Source organism: Oncorhynchus gorbuscha, linkage group LG18, assembly GCF_021184085.1.
Source record: "Oncorhynchus gorbuscha isolate QuinsamMale2020 ecotype Even-year linkage group LG18, OgorEven_v1.0, whole genome shotgun sequence".
In the NCBI taxonomy this organism is placed as follows: domain Eukaryota; kingdom Metazoa; phylum Chordata; class Actinopteri; order Salmoniformes; family Salmonidae; genus Oncorhynchus; species Oncorhynchus gorbuscha.
Window position 1 is genome coordinate 173,178 of NC_060190.1, and position 26,979 is coordinate 200,156.

The 26,979-nt window shown below is 42.6% G+C and overlaps 2 protein-coding genes across 7 annotated transcripts; both read left to right on the forward strand.

Annotated features, from left to right (window-relative positions):
• Positions 1-259: 259 nt before the first annotated feature.
• On the forward strand, positions 260-8,978 carry LOC124003103 (zinc finger protein 239-like). The gene is made up of 3 exons (XM_046311157.1): positions 260-680; positions 4,191-4,359; positions 8,113-8,978. The coding sequence occupies exons 1-3, from the start codon at positions 669-671 to the stop codon at positions 8,976-8,978; spliced, it is 1,047 nt and encodes a 348-aa protein (XP_046167113.1). The 5' UTR covers positions 260-668.
• On the forward strand, positions 8,978-24,432 carry LOC124003748 (zinc finger protein 345-like). Of its 6 annotated transcripts, XM_046312295.1 has the most exons (8): positions 14,059-14,142; positions 14,595-14,627; positions 15,009-15,171; positions 20,660-21,082; positions 21,230-21,634; positions 21,788-22,192; positions 22,344-23,219; positions 23,739-24,432. In XM_046312295.1, the coding sequence occupies exons 1-8, from the start codon at positions 14,119-14,121 to the stop codon at positions 23,789-23,791; spliced, it is 2,382 nt and encodes a 793-aa protein (XP_046168251.1). In that variant the 5' UTR covers positions 14,059-14,118; the 3' UTR covers positions 23,792-24,432. The 6 variants fall into 6 exon arrangements, with proteins under 6 accessions (XP_046168254.1, XP_046168252.1, XP_046168255.1 ...); XM_046312298.1 differs by lacking the exons at positions 14,059-14,142; positions 14,595-14,627 and adding an exon at positions 8,978-9,106; XM_046312296.1 differs by lacking the exon at positions 14,595-14,627 and having other exon boundaries at positions 14,024-14,142.
• Positions 24,433-26,979: the final 2,547 nt, after the last annotated feature.

The window sequence follows — 26,979 nt, forward strand, 5'->3', positions numbered from 1 at the left end:
GTTTCCCCATAGTTGCGCATGCGTTGGTTTCGTTGCTAAACAACCAACCCAACTATGCCTCTTAAAGGGGAAGTAATCAGATAACATTACTGAGTTCGGGTAATCCTACTGAGTACCATTTTGGACCGGTAACAGATTACATTTAGAAAGTGACTTACACAACCCTGTTTATATCATAATGTGCTGTATGTACACTACTGTACTGGAGACAAAGTCCCATTCATATTGTTGCTGTTTGGACTCCAGAACAGATGGTGGCGCTAACGCGGATCGTCTGAGGAATCTAACCCGGAAGAAGAAACATACTAACGTTGATAGTTAGCTAGCGGGGTTATTTTGCAAGTGTGTGAGAATGTGTCTTTTGATACGGTTTAACGTAGGTTTTGATATTGCCAAACAAGGACTATAAACGTGGAACCAACGATGTTATCAACCACAATTCTATATCGTTTTGTTATCGGGTCTAGGAAAGTAAGTTAGCTTGTTAGCTAAAGCCTAGCTTACTGATTTAGCTAGTTTTCAAATAGTTCTGCATAGATAGCAATCCGCTATCTAGCTAATGTGAACTCGTGGTGAACGGTCAGTGGAATGAAAACGGTGATGTCCGAATAATCTGCTATAATTCAGTGCGCTAACTACATAATTCATAGGAAGCTATAGAAGAATTCATGATGGATGAGGTGAGACAGATGGAGGACTAGTACCATTGAGGACGTTCACCATTTTGAAGTAATCAACTGGGTGGGACTTCCGGTGGGTTAAGGAAGGATCTCATAATTCCACCCAGGTCATCAGGAGGGATCAGCCAATGAATTATATTTGTGAGAAAACGTTCCAAAACTGCAGGTGATAGTCAATTGCCAACCTTGGCTTTATATGTGTTTAAATAACACCCTCCAGGTGGCAGTACGCACCCTTTCAGTTTGTTTACCAACTCATAGAAGGAGTAGAAGAAGAAAATGTACTACTTCAAAATGGAGATAGCCTCAATGGCGCAGCCCATGCTCTCAGAGATGCCATAATAGAATGTATACAATGTTGTGTCCTCTATCTCTATGGAATAACTGTAGCTAATGTTAGGTGGGTAATGCTAAACCAGTCTGGATGTTGTTGCCTAAAGCCTGTCGCATGCTTTCCAGTCGAAACAGTGCGCACATGTATTATCAAATCAAATGTATTTATATAGCCCTTCGTACATCAGCTGATATCTCAAAGTGCTGTACAGAAACCCAGCCTAAAACCCCAAACAGCAAGCAATGCAGGTGTAGAAGCACGGTGGCTAGGAAAAACTCCCTAGAAAGGCCAAAACCTAGGAAGAAACCTAGAGAGGAACCAGGCTATGTGGGGTGGCCAGTCCTCTTCTGGCTGTGCCGGGTGGATATTATAACAGAACACGGCCAAGATGTTCAAATGTTCATAAATGACCAGCATGGTCGAATAATAATAAGGCAGAACAGTTGAAACTGGAGCAGCAGCACGGCCAGGTGGACTGGGGACAGCAAGGAGTCATCATGTCAGGTAGTCCTGGGGCATGGTCTTAGGGCTCAGGTCCTCTGAGAGAGAGAAAGAAAGAAGGAGATAATTAGAGAACGCACACTTAGATTCACACGGGACACCGAATAGGACAGGAGAAGTACTCCAGATATAACAAACTGACCCTATCCTTATGACGAACATTTGTGACGTTCGAGCACACTTTTTATTTTCTTTAGGCGAGTTGAAATTTCGTAGCTGAAGTCTAAGCCCCTTCGTCGGCGATTGGTCAACAGTATTACCAAAAACTAACCCAAGATCGACTAGAGCCTGTCGTTTCCGATGGGAGAAAATGAATCATAGTTTGCAGAACAAGCAAGGAAGTGGGCAGATCCAAACACGAGCTAGTGAGAGCCTAGCATTTATTTGCATATTTGCATTAGGGAAGGTCTACTCTTAAGTGTGTGTGTTCTCAATACGCCCTTCTAAACAACACAATTTTTTTTTTACTTTGCAATGGGTAAAGTCTACTAAACGCAGTCCACTCTGTTACAGATTCTAGTTTTGGAAACCGAATACTGAATGGAGATCAAATGTTTAATCGCAGAGAAAATTTGCAGAATTCAGGCCAAAATCCATCTCACTCCATCTTCTCCCACAGCCGACCACTGGGTTTCCTGTCATCACCATATTTGGTAGTGTGGAAACGCCGACCGGATGCTTCACATTTACAGTGTTGCAAAAAGTAACCAAATGTCATACTTGAGTAAAAGTAAAGATTCCTTAATAGAAAATGACTCAAGTAAAAGTGAGTCACCCAGCAAGTATTTGGTTTTAAATATACTTAAGTATCAAAACTAAGTGTAAATTCTAGAATATACTTAAGTATCAAAAGTGAAAGTAAAAATAATTTCACATGGTTTATATTAAGCAAACCAAATGGCATGATTTTTCTTGATTTTTTAAAATTTACGGATAGCCAGGGGCACACTCCAACACTCAGACATCATTTACAAATTAAGCATTTGTGTTTAGTGACTCCACCAGATCAGAGGCAGTAGGGATGACTAGGGATGTTCTCTGTTTAGTGACTCCACCAGATCAGAGGCAGTAGGGATGACCAGGGATGTTCTCTGTTTAGTGACTCCACCAGATCAGAGGCAGTAGGGATGACCAGGGATGTTCTCTGTTTAGTGACTCCACCAGATCAGAGGCAGTAGGGAGGAGGGATGTTCTCTGTTTAGTGACTCCACCAGATCAGAGGCAGTAGGGATGACCAGGGATGTTCTCTGTTTAGTGACTCCACCAGATCAGAGGCAGTAGGGATGACCAGGGATGTTCTCTGTTTAGTGACTCCACCAGATCAGAGGCAGTAGGGATGACCAGGGATGTTCTCTGTTTAGTGACTCCACCAGATCAGAGGCAGTAGGGATGACCAGGAATGTTCTCTGTTTAGTGACTCCACCAGATCAGAGGCAGTAGGGATGACCAGGGATGTTCTCTGTTTAGTGACTCCACCAGATCAGTGGCAGTAGGGATGACCAGGGATGTTCTCTGTTTAGTGACTCCACCAGATCAGAGGCAGTAGGGATGACCAGGGATGTTCTCTGTTTAGTGACTCCACCAGATCAGAGGCAGTAGGGATGACCAGGGATGTTCTCTGTTTAGTGACTCCACCAGATCAGAGGCAGTAGGGATGACCAGGGATGTTCTCTGTTTAGTGACTCCACCACATCAGAGGCAGTAGGGAGGACCAGGGATGTTCTCTGTTTAGTGACTCCACCAGATCAGAGGCAGTAGGGATGACCAGGGATGAATTGGAAAGTGCCTGAATTGAACTATTTTCCCTGTCCTGCTAAGTATTCGAAATGTAACAAGTACCTTTGGGTGTCAGGGAAAAGGTACGGAGTAAAAAGTACATGATTTTCTTTCGGGAATGTAGTGGAGTAAAAGTTTAGAAAAATATAAATAGTAAAGTACAGATACAAAAAATACTTATGTAGTACTTTTACTTAAGTACTTTAAAGTATTACATACGTTTTATTACTGCACATTTATGCATCCTGGCTCATTGTTCTTTCTCCTTGTCGGAGTGGGAACGGGATTCTTCAATGAAGTGTTAGTTGTCATTCAACGAGAGACGACTAGTTTTCATGCTCATTTTTTCACTTTAGAAATACTGCACCAAGTATCTTAGTTAGATATTTACAATTTTGCGACAAAGACCTCCTCGGTAAAGACGTCTAAATTAATTACAGATTTCTTGATTTATCTTAGATTCATTCTGGCTATTTTGAGGAAGTGTTTCTGGCTGTGTAGTTGCTACAGTAGCTCAAGAGGGACAAAGTAATTTTGCCTTTCTCTAGTTTTTCAATTAAAGTTCTTTATGGAGTTTGTGAACAGAGACATTCTCTTCGTTGATTTCTGCTTGGAGCAAAACGAACCTAGGCAGACGCCTTTAAGTTTAAATCGTATTCCACAGAAGCTGTGGCGCGACATCCCCTTGTGACACAGCTACGCGGCTCTGACGCACAGCGGGGCGGCGGTGGTGAACGCACACCTTCCCACAATTTCAACACAATGGAACTTAATTCAAAAAGTATTAAAGCCAAAGTTTTAGAACACTGCGGTGCGTACACGTTTTGGAACTCTGAAACATGCACGTGGTAGCTGATGATGAAGGTCGCCATTTTATAACAAGTCATTCTTTATTTTAGGATTCTGCCGACCCATCCAACCCCCCTCTCTCCTGCTCCACTGAACCCAACCCTCCAGAGTCACTGGTTCCTGACTCTAACCACAGAGACATGGACACCTGCAGTGAAATACCCAGATTTAACATTGTAGTCAAGGAGGAGGAGGAAGACTGGGATGTGGATAATATTGGTAAGTATTACTATAGTTACTGAATTAATAATATCAATGGGATTATATAGTTCTGTTCCATACAGTGTTTTCCCCAGGATTCAGCAGGGGTGGGGGGGTTGTAGAATGACTGTGAGGAGAAGGCCATTTCTGGGGACTCTTTTTTAAAAGGGCATCTATTCCACAATGCATGATAAATGTAATAATGTTGACTCCATCTGTAATAGAACAGATGCTGCTCCACTGCACTGTAGGGAGATGAAGAGGAGCAGGCAGTGGCTGTGTAGGGAGATGAAGAGGAGCAGGCAGTGGCTGTGTAGTAGGGAGATGAAGAGGAGCAGGCAGTGGCTGTGTAGGGAGATGAAGAGGAGCAAGCAGTGGCTGTGTAGGGAGATGAAGAGGAGCAGGCAGTGGCTGTGTAGGGAGATGAAGAGGAGCAGGCAGTGGCTGTGTAGGGAGATGAAGAGGAGCAGGCAGTGGCTGTGTAGGGAGATGAAGAGGAGCAGGCAGTGGCTGTGTAGGGAGATGAAGAGGAGCAGGCAGTGGCTGTGTAGGGAGATGAAGAGGAGCAGGCAGTGGCTGTGTAGTAGGAAGATGAAGAGGAGCAGGCAGTGGCTGTGTAGGGAGATGAAGAGGAGCAGGCAGTGGCTGTGTAGGGAGATGAAGAGGAGCAGGCAGTGGCTGTGTAGGGAGATGAAGAGGAGCAGGCAGTGGCTGTGTAGGGAGATGAAGAGGAGCAGGCAGTGGCTGTGTAGGGAGATGAAGAGGAGCAGGCAGTGGCTGTGTAGGGAGATGAAGAGGAGCAGGCAGTGGCTGTGTAGGGAGATGAAGAGGAGCAGGCAGTGGCTGTGTAGGGAGATGAAGAGGAGCAGGCAGTGGCTGTGTAGGGAGATGAAGAGGAGCAGGCAGTGGCTGTGTAGTAGGGAGATGAAGAGGAGCAGGCAGTGGCTGTGTAGGGAGATGAAGAGGAGCAGGCAGTGGCTGTGTAGGGAGATGAAGAGGAGCAGGCAGTGGCTGTGTAGGGAGATGAAGAGGAGCAGGCAGTGGCTGTGTAGGGAGATGAAGAGGAGCAGGCAGTGGCTGTGTAGGGAGATGAAGAGGAGCAGGCAGTGGCTGTGTAGGGAGATGAAGAGGAGCAGGCAGTGGCTGTGTAGGGAGATGAAGAGGAGCAGGCAGTGGCTGTGTAGGGAGATGAAGAGGAGCAGGCAGTGGCTGTGCCCTTGTGGCTCTCGTTCCTACCACTGTTCAAATATACATTGTAACGTTTCACTCTGATCTTAAAGGGAAAGTGCGAGATTTTGGGCTAACGCTACTACTACTCTACTTCCCCAGAGGCAGATGAACTCATGGACACCATATGTATGTTTCTGCAGTTTGAGGGAAGTTTCATTGCGCTAACGCTAGTTAGCAGCTTCCTTTAAACTGCACGCAGAGACATAAAAATGCTATCCACGATCTGACCCCGGGGAAGAAGAAAATGGCATAATTGGCAGAAATATTTGTAAAACATTTTAATTATAATAATTATCATATATTTTAGAGTGACGGAAACAATTGTGCAGCGTCCTAATATTTCTGCCGAGACACTTTTAAATGAATATGGTGGAAACACTGCCATATATAGCAGTTTAATTCACTCGTTTGCAGAATAAAAACAGAGGACAATTACAAATAATAGAATAGAATCATGTATTTGTCGTAGTGATGCACCGATATGACATTTTTAGCCGATACCAATATCTAATATTTTCCTTGCCCCAAAAAAAACGAAACCGATATTAAAAAACGGTTGCGTTCTTTTAATCATTCTAGTACAGTTAAATAGTTAACACACACACGTGGATGCAGAGGTCTAAGGCACTGCTTCTCAGTACAAGAGGCGTCACTACGGTCCCTGATTCGAATCCAGGCTGTATCACATCCGGCCGTGATTGGGAGTCTCACAGGGCGGCGCACAATTGGCCCAGCGTCGTCCGGGTTTGGCCGGGGTAGACTGTCATTGTAAATAAGAATTTGTTCTTAAACTGACCTTGCCTAGTTAAATAAAGGTTACACACACACACTCACACACACACACACACCAAAAAGTTATTTTGTTGGCATTGACGTGTGTCCCCATTACCAGTGAAACATAATCAAAACCAGTTTCTTTCACTTACTTGCTGTGCTGTTTCATCGTTTCATTCTCAACCAGGATTTCTCATGCTATGGAACGCCGTTTGGGTCTTTGTGTGTCAAATAACACTATTAGATGTGTCAAATAAGCTTGTTGACCAATCAGGACCTGAATATGACCGCACGTCACAAAATAATTTAATGCATTCATACATTTTTTTTACATAGTTATAACACATTGATTACACATTTACATTTACATTACATTTAAGTCATTTAGCAGACGCTCTTATCCAGAGCGACTTACAAATTGGTGCATTCACCTTATGACATCCAGTGGAACAGTCACTTTACAATAGTGCATACACAATCACTCGTATTTCATATGTCCCAACGATTCATCGATACGCATGATAATGATGCTGGTAAAGTTGTCTCGCGCATCTACAGTGCAGGTCATAAAAAAAGCTAGCTAGCTCATGGATGCAAATAATGTTCTTCCCAAAACATAGCAAAACGACATTCTGTTTCAGTAGCTATAGTTAGCTAGCTAACTATATAGCTAGGTGTCATCATCTAAAATAACCCTCATTTATAAGACAGTTCTTATTTGATTAATGGTTGGACCCATCTATGTGAAGCTAGCTACAATTTAGGATTAGCTACAATAGTGGACTTTGCAGTTAGCCTGTTTATAACGTTAGCTTTGGGCAACAAAGGTAAGTAGCTGGCTAGCTATTTATTTTCATGAACTTAAGTTCAATTTCAATAGGTGAAAAACAAGTGGCCTCCTAGCTAATACTTACTCACAAGAATAATGCTAAGAATAATGAAAATGACTGCAGTTTCAACTGGTCATTGTTTTCAAGTTGGTTGTATTGGTGCTAGCTAGATACCAAGCTAAAGCTAGATACCAAACTAAAGCTAGCTAGCTACCCCAGAAGTTGCGGTCAAACAAATAATGCTTTATTACCAACGCAGTATTGTAAACACATCGCTCGTGGCCGGTGTTTGCAGACTTGTTTTGTACAGTTTTGCTACTGATAGTATTGGTGGCGCTTGGCTTTGACGTGCAAATTCAGAACACACAACATTCTATAATAGAACTGTGTTATTTGACGTGTCAAATTAAATGCTAATTTAGTGAAAATAGTGTTATTTGACGTGTGTCTTTTTGACACACAAAGACCCAAACGGCCATAGTATGTCATGAAGCTAACGGCAGTGACGCTACTACTGTGTAACTCCGGTAGGGCAACGTGTGTCCCGGTGCTCAACCAGTCGGCGAAAGCCAACATCACCCACGACAGAGAACGGTTGATTGTCAAGGGCAATGAATACCATTATCTTGGCGTTTTAATGGATTTCGCTTTTGAGTTGTCTCGCTGAAATCTCCTTACTCTTTCAAATGACTGCTGGACTTGTTGACTGCTAGATCCACACAGCAGACATTGAGGGCTGGGTTAGGAATGCTGTGTTGCACGTGTAGCGCAAAATTACACCTACATTATATAGGTATGCATGCCATGACATCAGTTTTGCACGTCGGCGCTAAACTAGTTGGCATTTTTAGCTAATATCGGCCGATTCCGATATGTTCACCGATTAAATTGTGCATCCCTAATTTGTCATTGAACTTTTCTTGTCCTATTGTAACAGGAGAGAATCCTAACCCCAGCTCTGGCGAAGAGGCATCAACAGAACAACACCAGGAGAATCCTACGGCTAAGAAGCCTTGGCGATGCCCCCAATGTGAAATAGAAATCGCTCACCCATCCAATATCAACAGACACCTAAGAACACACACAAAACCTGCTAAGGAGTCTTCCGTCTGTCCAGTATGTGGAAAAGACTTTGTTCACCCCTCCAAACTGAAGAGACACCGCCGAACACATACAGGAGAGAAGCCTTACCAGTGCTCTGTGTGCGGGAAGCGATTCACACTGAAACCCCACCTGGAAAGACATCAGATGACCCACCCTGGAGGGAAGCAGCCAGACGCGACAAAGAAGCACCCGTGCTCCGATTGTGGAAAGGAATGTTTCTCTGCATATGAACTGAAGATGCATATGAGAAAGCACACAGGGGAGAGACCTCACCAGTGCACCTACTGCGAGATGAGCTTTGGCTGTAAGGGAACTCTATCGAGACACGTACGACGCCATACAGGAGCACCCACACCAAAACCTTACCAATGCTCACAGTGTGGGAAGAGATACGAGTCACCGTCGAGGCTCAGGCAGCATCAGACTGTGCACACTGGAGAGAAACCTTACGAGTGCTCTGATTGCGGGAGGGGTTTCGCTTCGACCGAAGGTCTTCGCAAACATCAATGCAGCCATGCCAGTAACCATAGCAACCAGTGTACACTGGGAATTTCAGAAACGGCATCATCAGGCAGTCAAACTATGAATATCAAGATCAAAGACGAGGAACAGGAGCTGGCAATTAATGTCAAAGAGGAGGAGGAAATTTGTGTTTTTGTCAATGCTGATAGAGAAACCTTACCGGTGTACCACCTGTAAAAGAGCTTTGTTCACCCTAGCTCTCTAGCAAGACACTGAACCAATCTCGTGGACAGGGATCACAACAGCAGGTGTCTATTCTAGTACCGGATGTCAAGTGAAAGAGAAGAAGGAAGATCCTGCTTTTGGTGAGCTAAAGCATTTATTTTGTACTATTGCTTAGATATTTAATGGGCCCATACTTGCGACCTCTTGCTTAAACTTAGGCTTAGTTTCTTGAGAACTCTTGCTTAAGCTTTTCCCATTAAATAATGTAGCCCTATGCTAACACGACCAGCTGACAGCATGAGATAATGTAGCCCTATGCTAACACAACCAGCTGATAGCATGAGATAACGTAGCCCTATGCTAACATGACCAGCTGACAGCATGAGAAAACGTAGCCCTATGCTAACACAACCAGCTGATAGCATGAGAAAATGTAGCCTTATGCTAACACAACCAGCTGATAGCATGAGAAAACGCAGTCCTATGCTAACACAACCAGCTGACAGCATGAGAAAACGTAGCCCTTTGCTAATACGACCAGCTGATAGCATGAGAAAACGTAGCCCTATGCTAACACGACCAACTGATAGCATGAGAAAACGTAGCCCTATGCTAACCAGACCAGCTGACAGCCTGAGGAAACGTAGCCCTATGTTAACACGACCAGCTGACAGCAAGAGAAAACATAGACCTATGCTAACACAACCAGCTGATAGCATGAGAAAACGTAGTCCTGTGCTAACACAACCAGCTGATAGCATGAGAAAACGTAGCCCTGTGCTAACACAACCAGCTGACAGCATGAGAAAACGTAGCCCTATGCTAACACACTGGATAGAAACCTTATGCCTTCCCCGACTGTGACAAGAGCTTTGCTTTCACTTCAGCCTTGAAAAGACACCATAAGTTACACACAGGAGAGAAAACCCACTCCTGCTCTGTGTGGGGGAAGAGTTTTACTCAATCATCCACCTTGAAGGATCACTTCAGGACACATTCAGGAGAGGATTAGTTATCCAAGATCCTTTAAGCTCCAATGCCTGAAACACTCCAATGCCTGAAACACTCCAATGCCTGAAACTCGAGACGCCGGGTGAGGGGCATACAGTACCTCGTGGACTGGGATGGGTACGGTCCGGAGGAGAGGTGCTGGGTACCCGGTGGGGGACATTTTGGACCCTTCACTTCTGAGGGACTTCCACTCTCTCCCCCCGGGTCGCGCACGGGGCCGGTGGCCGCGCGTCAGGTGGGGGGGTACTGTCACGACTCCCGCAGAAGTTGGCTCCCCTGCCTGTTCGGGCGGGGCTCAGCGGTCGTCGTCACCAGTCTACTAGCTGCCACCGATCCCTTTTTCCTTTTCTGTTAGTTTAGTCTTATTAGTTGCACCTGTTCCTATTTGTGTTTTCTATCCTACCCTGCCTTTCTAAGGTCTTTGAAAGCCAAGTCAACAAACAGATTACCGACCATTTCGAATCCCACTATACCTTCTCCGCTATGCAATCTGGTTTCAGAGCTGGTCATGGGTGCACCTCAGCCACGCTCAAGGTCCTAAACAATATCTTAACCGCCATCGATAAGAAACAATACTGTGCAGCCGTATTCATTGACCTGGCAAAGGCTTTCGACTCTGTCAATCACCACATCCTCATCGGCAGACTCGACAGCCTTGGTTTCTCAAATGATTGCCTCTGGTTCACCAACTACTTCTCTGATAGAGTTCAGTGTGTCAAATCGGAGGGTCTGTTGTCCGGGCCTCTGGCAGTCTCTATAGGGGTGCCACAGGGTTCAATTCTTGGACCGACTCTCTTCTCTGTATGCATCAATGATGTCGCTCTTGCTGCTGGTGAGTTTCTGATCCATCCACCTCTACGCAGACGACACCATTCTGTATACTTCTGTCCCTTCTTTGGACACTGTTAACAACCCTCCAGGCGAGCTTCAATGCCATACAACTCTCCTTCCGTGGCCTCTAATTGCTCTCCAATACAAGTAAAACTAAATGCATGCTCTTCAACCGATCGCTGCCTGCACCTGCTCGCCTGTCCAACATCACTACTCTGGATGGCTCTGACTTAGAATATGTGGACAGCTACAAATACCTAGGTGTCTGGTTAGACTGTAAACTCTCCTTCCAGACTCACATCAAACATATCCAATCCAAAGTTAAATCTAGAATTGGCTTCCTATTTCACAACAAAGCATCCTTCACTCATGCTGCCAAACATACCCTCGTAAAACTGACCATCCTACCAATCCTCGACTTCGGCGATGTCATTTACAAAATAGCCTCCAACACTCTACTCAATAAATTGTATGCAGTCTATCACAGTGCCATCTATTTTGTCACCAAAGCCCCATATACTACCCACCACTGCGAACTGTACGCTCTCGTTGGCTGGCCCACGCTTCATACTTGTCGCCAAACCCACTAGCTCCTGGTCATCTACAAGACCCTGCTAGGTAAAGTCCCCCTTATCTCAGCTCGCTAGTCACCATAGCAGCACCCACCTGTAGCACGCACTCCAGCAGGCATATCTCTCTGGTCACCCCCAAAACCAATTATTCCTTTGGCCGCCTCTCCTTCCAGTTCCCTGCTGCCAATGACTGGAACAAACTACAAAAATCTCTGAAACTGGAAACACTTATCTCCCTCACTAGCTTTAAGCACCAGCTGCACCAGAGCAGCTCACAGATGTACTGCACCTATACAGAGCCCATCTATAATTTATCCCAAACAACTACCTCTTTCCCTACTTTATTTATTTATTTTGCTCCTTTGCACCCCATTATTTCCATCTCTACTTTACACGTTCTTCCACTGCAAAACCAAATTCCAGTGTTTTACTTGCTATATTGTATTTACTTTGCCACCATGGCCTTTTTTGCCTTTACCTCCCTTATCTCACCTCATTTGCTCACATCGTATATAGACTTGTTTATACTGTATTATTGACTGTATGTTTGTTTTACTCCATGTGTAACTCTGTGTCGTTGTATGTGTCAAACTGCTTTGCTTTATCTTGGCCAGGTCGCAATTGTAAATGAGAACTTGTTCTCAACTTGCCTACCTGGTTAAATAAAGGTGAAATAAAATAAAATAGTTCATTCGGTATAAACATAGTTTACTGTTTTATCTTTTGTTTTATATGTAATGTGGATGCTTTGGTGTGTTTGGACCCCAGGAAGAGTAGCTACCTTGGCAGCAGCTAATGGGGATCCCTAATAAATACAAATACAACATTTGGCAAATCTAACCATAATTCTATCCTCCTGATTCCTGCTTACAAGCTAAAACTAAAGCAGGAAGTACCCGTGACTCGCTCAATACGTAAGTGGTCAGAGGACGCAGATGCTACGCTACAGGACTGTTTTGCTAGCACAGACTGTACACAGTGACTGTACATACATGTCCCAACCAGAAGCCATGGATTACAGGTAACATCCGAACCGAGCTAAAGGCTAGAGCTGCCACTTTCAAGGAGCGGGGCAACACTGAAGCATGCATGAGAGCACCAGCTGTTCCTGACTACTGTGTGATCACACTTTCTGTAGCCGATGTGAGCAAGACCTATAAACAGGTCCTCACTGTGTCGTCACTGACATTTGACAGGTTGAATAAGTTGCCGTGTCCAAACTTTTGACTGGTACTGTTTATACTAGGCTGTGTCAGAGGAAGGCCCCAAAAAAGTGTCAAAGACTCCTGTCACCCAAGTCTCTCTGCTACCGCATGGAAAGTGGTACCGGTGCGCCAAGTCTATGTCCAAGAGGCTCCTGATCAGCTTCTACCACCAAGCCATAAGACTGCTGAACAATGAATCAAATGGCCTCCCGAACTATTTACATTTTACATTGACTATTTACTGACCCGAACTATTTTTACATTTTGACTTACATTGACCGAACTATTTACATTGACTTCCCAAACTATTTACAGTGACCTCCCGAACCATTATTTTTTTACTATTTACTGCTGAACTATTTACATTGACTTCCCGAACTGCTTATTTTATCCCGAACTATTTACATTGACTTCCCGAACTATTTATGCATTGACTTCCCAAACTAGAACTATTTACATTGACTTCGAACTATTTACATTGCGAACCCTCCCGAACTATTTACATTGCATGAACTATTTACAAATGACTATTTACATTGACTCCCGAACTATTTACATTGACCCCCTCCATTATTTTTGAACCTGTAACTTATTTACACCCGCACATTGACTTGGTACCAGTATCCCCTGTAAATACCCTCAAATGTTATTGTTATGTAATTTTTCTTACTTTTTGAATAATTTTTAAAACTTTAGTTTATTTAGTAAATATTTTTCTTGAACCACATTGTTGGTTAGGGGCTTGTAAGTAAGCATTTCACGTTAAGGTCAACTACACCTGTTGTATTCGGGAGGATGTGACAAATATAGTGCAGCATTTGGTAGATGCCAGGTAGAGAGAGGCTAGAGAGGCTCAGAGATTATATAATGAGTCATGATGCATAGTATGCAGAGGCTGTTAAAACAGATTGGTGGAACTGCAGTGAGGACTGATAGAACAACTGTACCCAAGGTTGGTTGTGTTTCTGCTGGTTTGGAAGCCTGTTCAGAAATCTTGCTCTCATGAATGTCTGGTGTCAAAGGACACTTTGAATAATGAATAAAGTTGACTTCGTAGCTTTTATTGGTAAGGTTATCAATACGACTCGGGTTGTGGAAAGAAGAAATGCCAGATTGAAGGTTACTGTGGAGACGGCACAGAGATATTGGGGGGGATAACAGATGTTACATTTGAAATGGTTCTTAACCTGATGAACAATACTAAGGGGGAGGGGGTTCAGCATGATATAGATACAGTTTAATGGGGTAGGGGGTTGGGGAGGGTTTTTGGGGGAGGGGGGGTAGAAGTTGGTATTTGGTCGTTATGTTTTTTTCATGGTTGTGCAGAATTGGTCAGATCATGATTGATCGTACATTCCAGCACAGTAGATGGCGGCATGCAAATAAACGTTTGTTTGCGGACCGCCATGATACCATAGAAAAAGATGAACTGGTGGTGGCGGTACAGCAGAATGAGTCGGCAGCAGTCTTCGTATGGACCGGAAGTTAGGCCGGAAGCAGGAAGACCCTAATGTAGCTAGCTGGTAGCTAACCATGCATATATTATTTAGTGTACAGGTAAATATTGTCAATAATTCCTCAGGTTTCTATCAAACTGGAACGTTAGTAACAAGCTAGTGTCCCGTAAAGCCTTCTGCTGTTTCGGGGTAAATGCGGATTGACAGAAGAATCTAACCCGGAAGCTGGCCTGGAAGAAAGAAGATGCTTATGTTGATAGCTAGCTAGCTTAGTTTGGAAGTGTCTGAAATGTGTCTGATATCATTTGATGTCGTTTAAATTAGACTTGGATTTTGCCCAACTCGGACTATATACGTGGAGCTAGCGATATTTTCAACGACCATTTCATATAGTTTTGCTATCTGGTCTAGGAAAGTAAATTATCTAGCTACCGTTGGCTGAGCTAGTTAGCTATCTGAGTTGTATGGAAGCTAATGTGACCTCGTGGTGAACTGTCGGGGATTTGAGAAGAATCTGCTTTAGTTTAATTCAGTGACCCAACTCTTTCATAGGAAAGTATTTCTGAAGAATTCACGATGGATGAGGTGAGAATGACTATAACTAATGCTAAACCAGTCGGGATGGCTATGCCTAAAGCATTAACTAGTTAGCTAATTCATTCAGCTATGTATTAAAGCTTCAATTAGTAGTGGAAACAATCACAAAGGGTGTTGCCTCCCCTCTTAGAAGCGAATAAAAAATTGAGAGGTGGCCTGAAGAAATGTAACCACTCTCAGATTCATAAACAGGGTTATTGATGCAAGGAGTGACCATCCATGATATGAAAATGAGAGTTTTAACCATGTTTTGGGGTTAAATAGTGTTTGTTTACATGTATTTTGTTTACAAACATCGGAGTAAAACAGGTTTATATTTTGGGTTCTGATGGGTATATACAACTAATTCAATCTTATTTTTTGTTTTAGGATTCTGCTGACCCATCCAACCCCCCTCTCTCCTGCTCCACTGAACCCAACCCTCCAGAGTCATTGGTTCCTGACTCTAACCACAGAGACATGGACACCTGCAGTGAAATACCCAGATTTAACATTGTAGTCAAGGAGGAGGAGGAAGACTGGGACAATACTGGTAAATAAACATGCTTCATTAATTACATCTCAGAGATTATACAGGTCCATTATATATATAGCAGGTTAATTGGTGAGTCATTTAGCAGACTCTCTGATCCAGAGCCACTACAGTAGTGAGTCATTTAGCAGACTCCAGAGCCAGTCAGTAGTGATCCAGACTCTCTGATCCAGAGCCACTACAGTAGTGAGTCATTTAGCAGACTCTCTGATCCAGAGCCAGTACAGTAGTGAATCATTTAACAGACTCTCTGATCCAGAGCGACTACAGTAGTGAGTCATTTAGCAGACTCTCTGATCCAGAGGCACTACAATAGTGAGTCATTTAACAGACTCTCTGATCCAGAGCCACTACAGTAGTGAGTCATTTAGCAGACTCTCTGATCCAGAGTTAATACAGTATTGGCTCTGGATCAGAGAGTCTGCTAAATGACTCACTACCCTGGCCCTAACCTTACCCTTATTCTAAACATAAGCCTAACCTTACCCTTATTCTAAACATAACCCTGGCCCTAACCTTACCCTAATTCTAAACATAACCCTGGCCCTAACCTTACCCTAATTCTAAACATAACCCTGGCCCTAACCGTACCCTTATTCTAAACATAACCCTGGCCCTAACCTTACCCTTATTTTAAACATAACCCTGGCCCTAACCTTACCCTTATTCTAAACATAAGCCTAACCTTACCCTTATTCTAAACATAACCCTGGCCCTAACCTTACCCTAATTCTAAACATAACCCTGGCCCTAACCGTACCCTTATTTTAAACATAACCCTGGCCCTAACCTTACCCTTATTCTAAACATAAGCCTAACCTTACCCTTATTCTAAACATAAGCCTAACCTTACCCTTATTCTAAACATAACCCTGGCCCTAACCTTACCCTAATTCTAAACATAACCCTGGCCCTAACCGTACCCTTATTCTAAACATAACCCTGGCCCTAACCTTACCCTTATTTTAAACATAACCCTGGCCCTAACCTTACCCTTATTCTAAACATAACCCTGGCCCTAACCTTACCCTTATTCTAAACATAACCCTGGCCCTAACCTTACCCTAATTCTAAACATAACCCTGGCCCTAACCGTACCCTTATTCTAAACATAACCCTGGCCCTAACCTTACCCTTATTCTAAACATAACCCTGGCCCTAACCTTACCCTTATTCTAAACATAACCCCAACCGTACCCTTATTCTAAACATCACCCCAACCGTACCCTTATTCTAAACATCACCCCAACCTTAACCTTATTCTAAACATCACCCCAACCTTAACCTTATTCTAAACATCACCCTAACCTTACCCTTATTTTAAACATAACCCTGGCCCTAACCTTACCCTTATTTTAAACATAACCCTGACCCTAACCTTACCCTTATTTTAAACATAACCCCAACCTTACCCTTATTCTAAACATAACCCCAACCGTACCCTTATTCTAAACATAACCCCAACCGTACCCTTATTCTAAACATAACCCCAACCGTACCCTTATTCTAAACATAACCCCAACTGTACCCTTATTCTAAACATAACCCCAACTGTACCCTTATTCTAAACATAACCCCAACTGTACCCTTATTCTAAACATAACCCCAACTGTACCCTTATTCTAAACTTAACCCCAACTGTACCCTTATTCTAAACTTAACCCCAACCGTACCCTTATTCTAAACTTAACCCCAACCGTACCCTTATTCTAAACTTAACCCCAACCGTACCCTTATTCTAAACTTAACCCCAACCGTACCCTTATTCTAAACTTAACCCCAACCCTTATTCTAAACTTAACCCCAACCGTACCCTTATTCTAAACTTAACCCCAACCGTACCCTTATTCTAAACTTAACCCCAACCGTACCCTTATTCTAAACTTAACCCCAACCGTACCCTTATTCTAAACTTAACCCCAACCGTACCCTTATTCTAAACTTAACCCCAACCGTACCCTTATTCTAAACTTAACCCCAACCGTACCCTTATTCTAAACTTAACCCCAACCGTACCCTTATTCTAAACTTAACCCCAACCGTACCCTTATTCTAAACTTAACCCCAACCGTACCCTTATTCTAAACTTAACCCCAACCGTACCCTTATTCTAAACTTAACCCCAACCGTACCCTTATTCTAAACTTAACCCCAACCGTACCCTTATTCTAAACTTAACCCTAACCTTACCCTTATTCTAAACATTACTGTAACCGTGGGAGGCAGTTGCTAAGCAACAGATAGTCCATCTGTAGCTGCTGTACAGATGGACACACTATTCGTTTAGATAGTCCATCTACAGATAGTGTGACCATCTGTTTAATTCAATAAAAGGTTAATTGTTTATGGAATAAAAACACAGGACAGTGACCGATAATAGCTATAAAATAGTCATACGTTTTGTTTACCTCTTGAATCATTCCATGTCATTTCAGGTAGCCATGACAACCACCATCACACTGATTCTTATGAACATGCGTCTGTAGTTAGTAACAGATAAGATTCGCTTTCCTGCAACAATTTTTTTGTTGAAATTACATGTAAATCTCTGAGAAATGAAGCTAATTGATTCCATCCAAATGGGCCCTTTAGATTTATAGGATTCACATAATAGTCAATAAATACCCACATCTGATCTGGGATCAAACTTAGTCCTTCCATTGAGTAAGATACACTACGTGGACATACGTCATTTAGTGGATTTGGCTATTTCAGCCACACCCGTTGCTGACAGGTGTATAAAATCAAGCACACAGCCATGCAATCTCCATAAACAAACATTGGTAATAGAATGGCCCGTACTGAAGAGCTCATCTGCCCCGATCAACTGTAAGTGCTGTTATTGTGAAGTGCAAACATCTAGGAGCAACAACGGCTCAGCAGCGAAGTGGTAGGCCACACAAGCTCACGGGAACGGGACTGCCGAGTGCTGTAGCACATAAAAATCGTCTTGTCCTCGGTTGCAACACACACTACCGAGTTCCAAAATTGCCTCTGGAAGTAACTTCAGCACAAGAACTGTTTGTCGGGAGCTTCATGAAATGGGTTTCCATGAGCCTAAGATCACAATGTCAAGCGTCGGTTGGAGTGGTGTAAGGCTCGCTGCCATTGGACTGTGGAGCAGTGCTAACACGTTTTCTGGATTGATGAATCACGCCCGAATGCATAGTGCCAACTGTCAAGTTTGGTGGAGGAGGAATAACGGTCTGGGCTGTTTTTCATGGTTCGGGCTCCTTAGTTCCAGTGAAGGGAAATCTTAGAGATACAGCATACAATAACATGCTATACGATTCTGTGCTTCTAACTTTGTGGCAACAGTTTGGTGAAGGCCCTTTCCTGTTTCAGCATGACATTTCCTCCGTTCACTGTCCCTCACCCCCAAGAGCCAATTCCTCCTTTGGCTGCCTAGCCTTCCAGTTCTCTGCTGCCAATGGCTGGAACGAATTGCAGAAATCACTGGAGCTGGAGACTCATATCTCCCTCACTACCTTTAAGCATCAGCTGTCAGAGCATCTTACAGCTCATTGCACCTGTACATAGCCCATCTGTAAATAGCCCATCCAACTACCTCATCCCCATATATATATACGTTTTTGCTCCTTTGCACCCCAGTATCTCTACTTGCACATTCATCTTCTGCACATCTCACTCCAGTGTTTAATTGCTAAATTGTAATTACTTTGAAACTACGGCCTATTTATTGCCTTACCTCCCTAATCTTAGCTCATTTGCACTCACTGTATATAGACTTTTCTATTGTGTTATTGACTGTATGTTTGTTTATTCTATGTGTAACTGTGTTGTTGTTTGTGTCGCACTGTGTTGCTTTATCTTGGCCAGGTCGCAGTTGTAAATGAGAACTTGTTCTCAACTGGCCTACCTGGTTAAATAAAGGTGTTCTCAACTGGCCTACCTGGTTAAATAAAGGTGTTCTCAACTGGCCTACCTGGTTAAATAAAGGTGTTCTCAACTAGCCTACCTGGTTAAATAAAGGTGTTCTCAACTAGCCTACCTGGTTAAATAAAGGTGTTCTCAACTAGCCTACCTGGTTAAATAAAGGTGTTCTCAACTAGCCTACCTGGTTAAATAAAGGTGTTCTCAACTAGCCTACCTGGTTAAATAAAGGTGTTCTCAACTAGCCTACCTGGTTAAATAAAGGTGTTCTCAACTGGCCTACCTGGTTAAATAAAGGTGTTCTCAACTGGCCTACCTGGTTAAATAAAGGTGTTCTCAACTGGCCTACCTGGTTAAATAAAGGTGTTCTCAACTGGCCTACCTGGTTAAATAAAGGTGTTCTCAACTGGCCTACCTGGTTAAATAAAGGTGTTCTCAACTGGCCTACCTGGTTAAATAAAGGTGTTCTCAACTGGCCTACCTGGTTAAATAAAGGTGTTCTCAACTGGCCTACCTGGTTAAATAAAGGTGTTCTCAACTGGCCTACCTGGTTAAATAAAGGTGTTCTCAACTGGCCTACCTGGTTAAATAAAGGTGTTCTCAACTGGCCTACCTGGTTAAATAAAGGTGTTCTCAACTAGCCTACCTGGTTAAATAAAGGTGTTCTCAACTAGCCTACCTGGTTAAATAAAGGTGTTCTCAACTAGCCTACCTGGTTAAATAAAGGTGTTCTCAACTGGCCCACCTGGTTAAATAAAGGTGTTCTCAACTAGCCTACCTGGTTAAATAAAGGTGTTCTCAACTAGCCTACCTGGTTAAATAAAGGTGAAATAAAATAATAATTTAAAAAGTGAAGGAGGCCATAGAGGTCGAAATAATTACAACTTAGCATTAATACTGGAGTGATGTGCAGATGATGTGCAATTATGTTTATATACTGTTTTACTGAGTTCATATGTATATACCTATTTAACAACTGCTGTACACACCTTTTTTCTATTCATATACTGACCTTGCTGTCTATATACACCATTATATATATATATATATATATATGGGGCGGCAGCGTAGCCTAGTGGTTAGAGCGTTGGACTAGTAACCGGAAGGTTGCAAGTTCAAACCCCTGAACTGACAAGGTACAGGGTACTGACAAGGTGTCGTTCTGACCCTGAGCAAGGCCGTCATTGAAAATAAGAATTTGTTCTTAACTGACTTGCCTAGTTAAATAAAGGTGAAAAAATAAATAAAAATATATTCCGGACTGTTCTGATACATACAAATCCCACCAACATGTATTGTTAGGTAACACTGCACTGTTGGAGCTTTAAACATCAGCATTTAGCTTCACCTGCTATAACAAGGTGATTTTAAGTGGAGCAACTTTGATTTGGAGGTTCAAAATATCCCTCTGGGTTAGCTTAGGGCTAACTGTGCCAGGTATCTCATGGGAAAAGCTAACATGTAGCATTTTCGAGAAAAGTATGGACCCTATAAATTTACAATATTTATTTTCTGTTTCGTTAGGAACAAACATTTTGACTTAGTCAGGGTGTTGACTAATTTGAGTTCATCCATATTTATGTTGTTACCACAGAAGAGAGACCCGACCAGTGCTCTGAGAGTGAAGGGAGTCCCTCTGCATCAGGACTACCTGAACAACACCAGGGGAATCACACAGCTAAGAAGATTCACTGCTGTTCAGTGTGTGGAAAAAACTGTCACAAGTTATCAAAACTACAAATACACATGAGAACTCACACGGGAGAAAAACCTTACTCCTGCTCTGTCTGCGGGAAGCAATTCAGTGAGAAAGGAAACCTGAAAAAACACCAGACGTTGCACACAGGAGAGAAGCTGTACAGTTGCTCCGTGTGCGGGGAGAGTTTCTCTTCATCGTCAATTCTTACCAATCACCAGAGAACGCACACAGGAGAGAGTCAAGTGTCTGTAGAAGAGTGTGGTTTTACACCACCACTCGTTATCATAGTGAAAGAGGAGGAAGAGTATCCTGCTTTTGGTAAGTTTAAGGTACTTATTCTGGAAGGGCTTGAATTGCAAAACATTTGTTTTTATCAAACTTTGTAATACTTTGTTATTCGAAGGGAAAAATATATATATAGTTCCACATTTTCACATAGTTTATCCATCCCATCTTATCCCACAGCAGAGAGACCTGACCACTGTTCTGAGAGTGAAGGGAGTCCCTCTACATCAGGACTACCTGAACAACACCAGGGGAATCACACGGCTAAGAAGATTCACTTTTGTTCAGTGTGTGGAAAAAACTGTCACAAGTTATCAAAACTACAAATACATATGAGAACTCACACAGGAGAAAAACCTTACTCCTGCTCTGTCTGCGGGAAGCAATTCAGTGACAAAGGAAACCTGAAAAAACACCAGACGGTGCACACAGGAGAGAAGCTGTACAGTTGCGCCGTGTGCGGGGAGAGTTTCTCTTCATCGTCAATTCTTACCAATCACCAGAGAACGCACACAGGAGAGAGTCATGGTTTTACAACACCACTCGTTATCATAGTGAAAGAGGAGGAAGAGGATCCTGCTTTTGGTAAGTTAAAGGGACTTATTCTCTCAGGGCATGAATTGGCAAACTTTAAAAAAAAATTAAACCAATAATTGTGTTACTTTCAGTTATTCAAAGGGGGAAAAAATATATAGTTCCACATTACACATGGTTTATCCATCCCATCTTATCCCACAGCAGAGAGACCTGACCACTGCTCTGAGACTGAAGGGAGTCCCTCTACATCAGGATTACCTGAACAACACCAGGGGAATCACACAGTTAAGAAGATTCACTGCTGTTTAGTGTGTGGAAAAAACTGTCAGAAGTTATCAAAACTACAAATACATATGAGAACTCACACGGGAGAAAAACCTTACTCCTGCTCTGTCTGCGGGAAGCAATTCAGTGACAAAGGAAACCTGAAAAAACACCAGACGGTGCACACAGGAGAGAAGCTGTACAGTTGCGCCGTGTGCGGGGAGAGTTTCTCTTCATCGTCAAATCTTACCAAACACCAGAGAACACACACAGGAGAGAGTCATGGTTTTACAACACCACTCGTTATCAAAGTGAAAGAGGAGGATGAGGATCCTGCTTTTGGTAAGTCAAAGGTACTTATTCTCTAAGGGCTTGAATTGCAAAAATGTTTTATTAATAATTATTTATATTACTTTCAGTTATTCAATGGGAAAAAACTATGGTGACAATTCCACATTTTCACGTAGTTTATCCATCCCATCTTATCCCACAGCAGAGAAACATGACCACTGCACTGACAGTGAAGTGGGTCACTCTACATCAGGAGAACCTAAAAGAAAACAGGAGAATCACACAGCAAAGAGCTCTCACTGCTGTTCAGTGTGCGGAAGAGATTGCCAAAAGCTATCATCACTGCTAATACATATGAGAATACACACAGGAGAAAAGCCATACCCTTGCTCCGTGTGTGGAAAGCAGTTCCGTGTAAAAAGACATCTTCAAGACCACCAGAAAGTGCACACTGGAGAGAAACCTTACGTCTGCTCCAAATGTGGCAAAAGGTTTGGTTTCGCCTCAGCCTTGAAAAGGCACCAGTGGTTACACGCAGAAGAGAAACCTTACTCCTGCTCTGTGTGTGGGAAGGGTTTCGGCCGTCCAGATCAGTTAAAGGACCACTCTCTGCAACACGCAGGGAAACCTCACTGCTGTTCTGTGTGTGGGAAGGGTTTCAGCCGTCCAGATCAGCTAAAGGACCACTCTCTGCAACACGCAGGGAAACCTCACTACTGTTCTGTGTGTGGGAAGTGTTTCAGTGAGAAGAGGTATCTTGAAGACCACCAGTCAGTGCACACTGGAGAGAAACGACACCCTTGCCCTGTCTGCAAGAAGAGTTTTGTAAGATCAGCAGGCCTTAAAGTCCACCTCAGATATCATACAGGAGAGAAACCTTACAGCTGTCCTAAATGTGGCCAGAGCTTCGTTAGTTCTCAAAAACTTCAGAGACATCAGAAAACTCATGCTGCTTTACCACCTGTTGAGTTTCAAAACCCTGTTACAATTGAAGGAGAGCGGGAGGGAGAAGATGAGGAAGTTGGTGGTCTGATTAATTCAGATGGAGAAGAGGTTGGTTGGGATCTTCATCGTCTCGGTAAGTGGAAGCAGAACAGCCATGAATACAATATTGACTTTGAATGAACATCGCTCTTTTATTTAAAAATCCAATGCCAATATATTTTTTAACTCCATATGAAATCATTTCTGGGTAAAAATGAAGTACCTTGCTTTGATTGTTTTCAATTAAAGTGGTCAAAGATAAACAGGCAACATCTCAAGCAAGAATTTTGCTAAGACTGTCTGGGAGTTGTCTTGAGTAAAGCGGGGAAAACTGAAAATGAGCTGTTATTAGTAGAGAGGTTTGGAACTCTCCTTTCTTATTGGTCTGTTAACTACTTTACCACCTGGTGATGTCACCAGACAGGCCAAAACTCCATCCCACCAGATTGACATTTCAAAATTCAAACAGCACTTACGCTAAAAGGGTATTATCATAATTTAAAATAAACAGTATTTTTTTCCAACCTCATAGTGTGGAAATGTGTATAAAAGACAGGAAATCACATGTTTGACTGCACTGGACCTTCTAACCTATGTTTTCTCATTCACACAGACGAGAGTTCGGAGGGGAGAACCTCTACATCAGGAGAACCTAAAGAAACCTAGGGGAATCTCAAAGCTCAGAGATACAGTTGCTCTGTGTGTGGGAAAGACTGGCAATGGTTATTTGATCTGAAAAAGACAAAATGACAGTGCACACAGGAGAGAAATCGTACAGCTGTCCTGTGTGGGAAGAGTTTTAGACGAGCAGACCTCGTGAAACAACACCTCTGGACACACAAAGGAGACACATGGGGAGAAACCTTACCCATGTTCTGTCTGTGGGAATACTTTTAAGCAAGATCATCAGACCTTTAAAATGCACAATAGAGTTCATACAGGAGAGAAACCTTACAGCTGTGCTGAATGTGGCCAGAGCTTTTTGCCATAGTTTGTACATCTGCGTTGTTATATTGCTTATATAGGTCTATCTCATTAGTAGCTTATTAATCATTTTAGGTAATGTAAGAATGATGCATTTAATTGTTTTTTCTTTACTTTGTGTGTTATAATTATCTCTTGTGATTTTCTCCATGAGGGTGGTGAGATAGAGACCCAACAACATATTAGTCTCCTCCCATTCAAATATTTTTGTTCGTCAAAAAGTCCAGTTAATAGATGCATGTAATTCCAGCTCGTATTGCGAGGGTTGTTTTCCCAATGCTTTTTCAGTGCGTCTGTCTGTCTATAAAAGTGAATCCTCGTGATTGTATTGTCCTGTTCTCTTTTCATAACCCAGAGTGAAGATGATTCATTCTGTTCTCTTTTCATAACCCAGAGTGAAGATGATTCATTCTGTTCTCTTTTCATAACCCAGAGTGAAGATGATTCATTCTGTTCTCTTTTCATAACCCAGAGTGAAGATGATTCAGTCTGTTCTCTTTTCATAACCCAGAGTGAAGATGATTCATTCTGTTCTCTTTTCATAACCCAGAGTGAAGATGATTCAGTCTGTTCTCTTTTCATAACCCAGAGTGAAGATGATTCATTCTGTTCTCTTTTCATAACCCAGAGTGAAGATGCTTCATTCTGTTCTCTTTTCATAACCCAGAGTGACGATGATTCATTCTGTTCTCTTTTCATAACCCAGAGTGAAGATGATTCAGTCTGTTCTCTTTTCATAACCCAGAGTGAAGGTGATTCATTCTGTTCTCTTTTCGTAACCCAGAGTGACGATGATTCATTCTGTTCTCTTTTCATAACCCAGAGTGAAGATGATTCAGTCTGTTCTCTTTTCATAACCCGGAGTGAAGATGCTTCATTCCTTTTTAGCCTAATAAAATACTTCAAATAGTTGGCTAACCGCTGAGTCTGGGTTTCTGTCTTTCTCTGTGAGGCCTCAACATCATCTGAATTTCTGTCGCTGTCCATTTCGGAATTGCTGAACGAATAGGCCTCGTCGCAGCTCATTTTCTTGTAGTTGCCTTAAGAGTTTAGTGTTAATTATAAAAGAACAATCATTTGTGAATGTAATAACGTGTGTGTTTTGGCTTCAAAAGTTAAAACTCATGTCGACATTCATTATTTTTATTGAAGGAGAAAGCGGTTCTTATCCAGTTACACAAATCCACAAGGAGTCAGTAGAAACCTTATTGAAGCTCGTCGGCCATCAGCTCCACTCTCTGTGACAGATTCATGTGTCGACTCTAAAAGTTTGTGTGGCAACCGTTTGTCACCGTTTATAGTTCATATTTAATGTTTTGTTTACAGTTATAGTGTCGTGGCTTTGCTGGCATTCATCTAAACGATGGTGTTTCCCCCAACGAGGTTGACATGCTGAAATCATTGACACCTGTAGCTACACGTGGCATGTTGTCCATGATGAACATGTTTATATAGCCAATCATTATCATTGAGACCTGTAGCTACACGTTATCATTGAGACCTGTAGCTACACGTGGCATGTTGTCCATGATGAACATGTTTATATAGTCTGCACAACTCTGCCAGGACCTAGGATCAAGAGAGACGCTCAAGTGTTTTAGTACTATATCTCTTGACACAATGATGAAAATAATCATGGCCTCTAAACCTTCAAGCTGTATACTGGACCCTATTCCAACTAAACTACTGAAAGAGCTGCTTCCTGTGCTTGGCCCTCCTATGTTGAACATAATAAATGGCTCTCTATCCACTGGATGTGTACCAAACTCACTAAAAGTGGCAGTAATAAAGCCTCTCTTGAAAAAGCCAAACCTTGACCCAGAAAATATAAAAAACTATCGGCCTATATCGAATCTTCCATTCCTCTCAAAAATTTTAGAGAAGGCTGTTGTGCAGCAACTCACTGCCTTCCTGAAGACAAACAATGTATACGAAATGCTTCAGTCTGGTTTTAGACCCCATCATAGCACTAAGACGGCACTTGTGAAGGTGGTAAATTACATTTTAATGGCATCTGTCCTCGTGCTCCTAGACCTTAGTGCTGCTTTTGATACCATCGATCACCACATTCTTTTGGAGAGATTGGAAACCCAAATTGGTCTACACGGACATGTTCTGGCCTGGTTTAGATCTTATCTGTCGGAAAGATATCAGTTTGTCTCTGTGAATGGTTTGTCCTCTGACAAATCAACTGTAAATTTCGGTGTTCCTCAAGGTTCTGTTTTAGGACCACTATTGTTTTCACTATATATTTTACCTCTTGGGGATGTTATTCGAAAACATAATGTAAACTTTCACTGCTATGCGGATGACACACAGCTGTACATTTCAATGAAACATGGTGAAGCCCCAAAATTGCCCTCGCTAGAAGCATGTGTTTCAGACATAAGGAAGTGGATGGCTGCAAACTTTCTACTATTAAACTCGGACAAAACAGAGATGCTTGTTCTAGGTCCCAAGAAACAAAGAGATCTTCTGTTGAATCTGACAATCTTAATGGTTGTACAGTCGTCTCAAATAAAACTGTGAAGGACCGCGGCGTTACTCTGGACCCTGATCTCTCTTTTGAAGAACATATCAAGACCATTTCGAGGACAGCTTTTTTCCATCTACGTAACATTGCAAAAATCAGAAACTTTCTGTCCAAAAATGTTGCAGAAAAATTAATCCATGCTTTTGTCACTTCTAGGTTAGACTACTGCAATGCTCTATTTTCCGGCTACCCGTATAAAGCACTAAATAAACTTCAGTTAGTGCTAAATATGGCTGCTAGAATCCTGACTAGAACCAACAAATTTGATCATATTACTCCAGTGCTAGCCTCTCTACACTGGCTTCCTGTCAAAGCAAGGGCTGATTTCAAGGTTTTA

Excerpts from the sequence above, each read along its gene's own strand:
- LOC124003748 (XM_046312295.1), top strand. The coding sequence starts at position 14,119 with ATGCATATATTATTTAGTGTACAG. Across the intron at positions 21,083-21,229 it reads GGAAGAGTATCCTGCTTTTG|CAGAGAGACCTGACCACTGT; the intron begins GTAAGTTTAAGG and ends CTTATCCCACAG. Across the intron at positions 23,220-23,738 it reads TTGGGATCTTCATCGTCTCG|ACGAGAGTTCGGAGGGGAGA; the intron begins GTAAGTGGAAGC and ends TCATTCACACAG.
- LOC124003103 (XM_046311157.1), top strand. Across the intron at positions 4,360-8,112 it reads CTGGGATGTGGATAATATTG|GAGAGAATCCTAACCCCAGC; the intron begins GTAAGTATTACT and ends CTATTGTAACAG.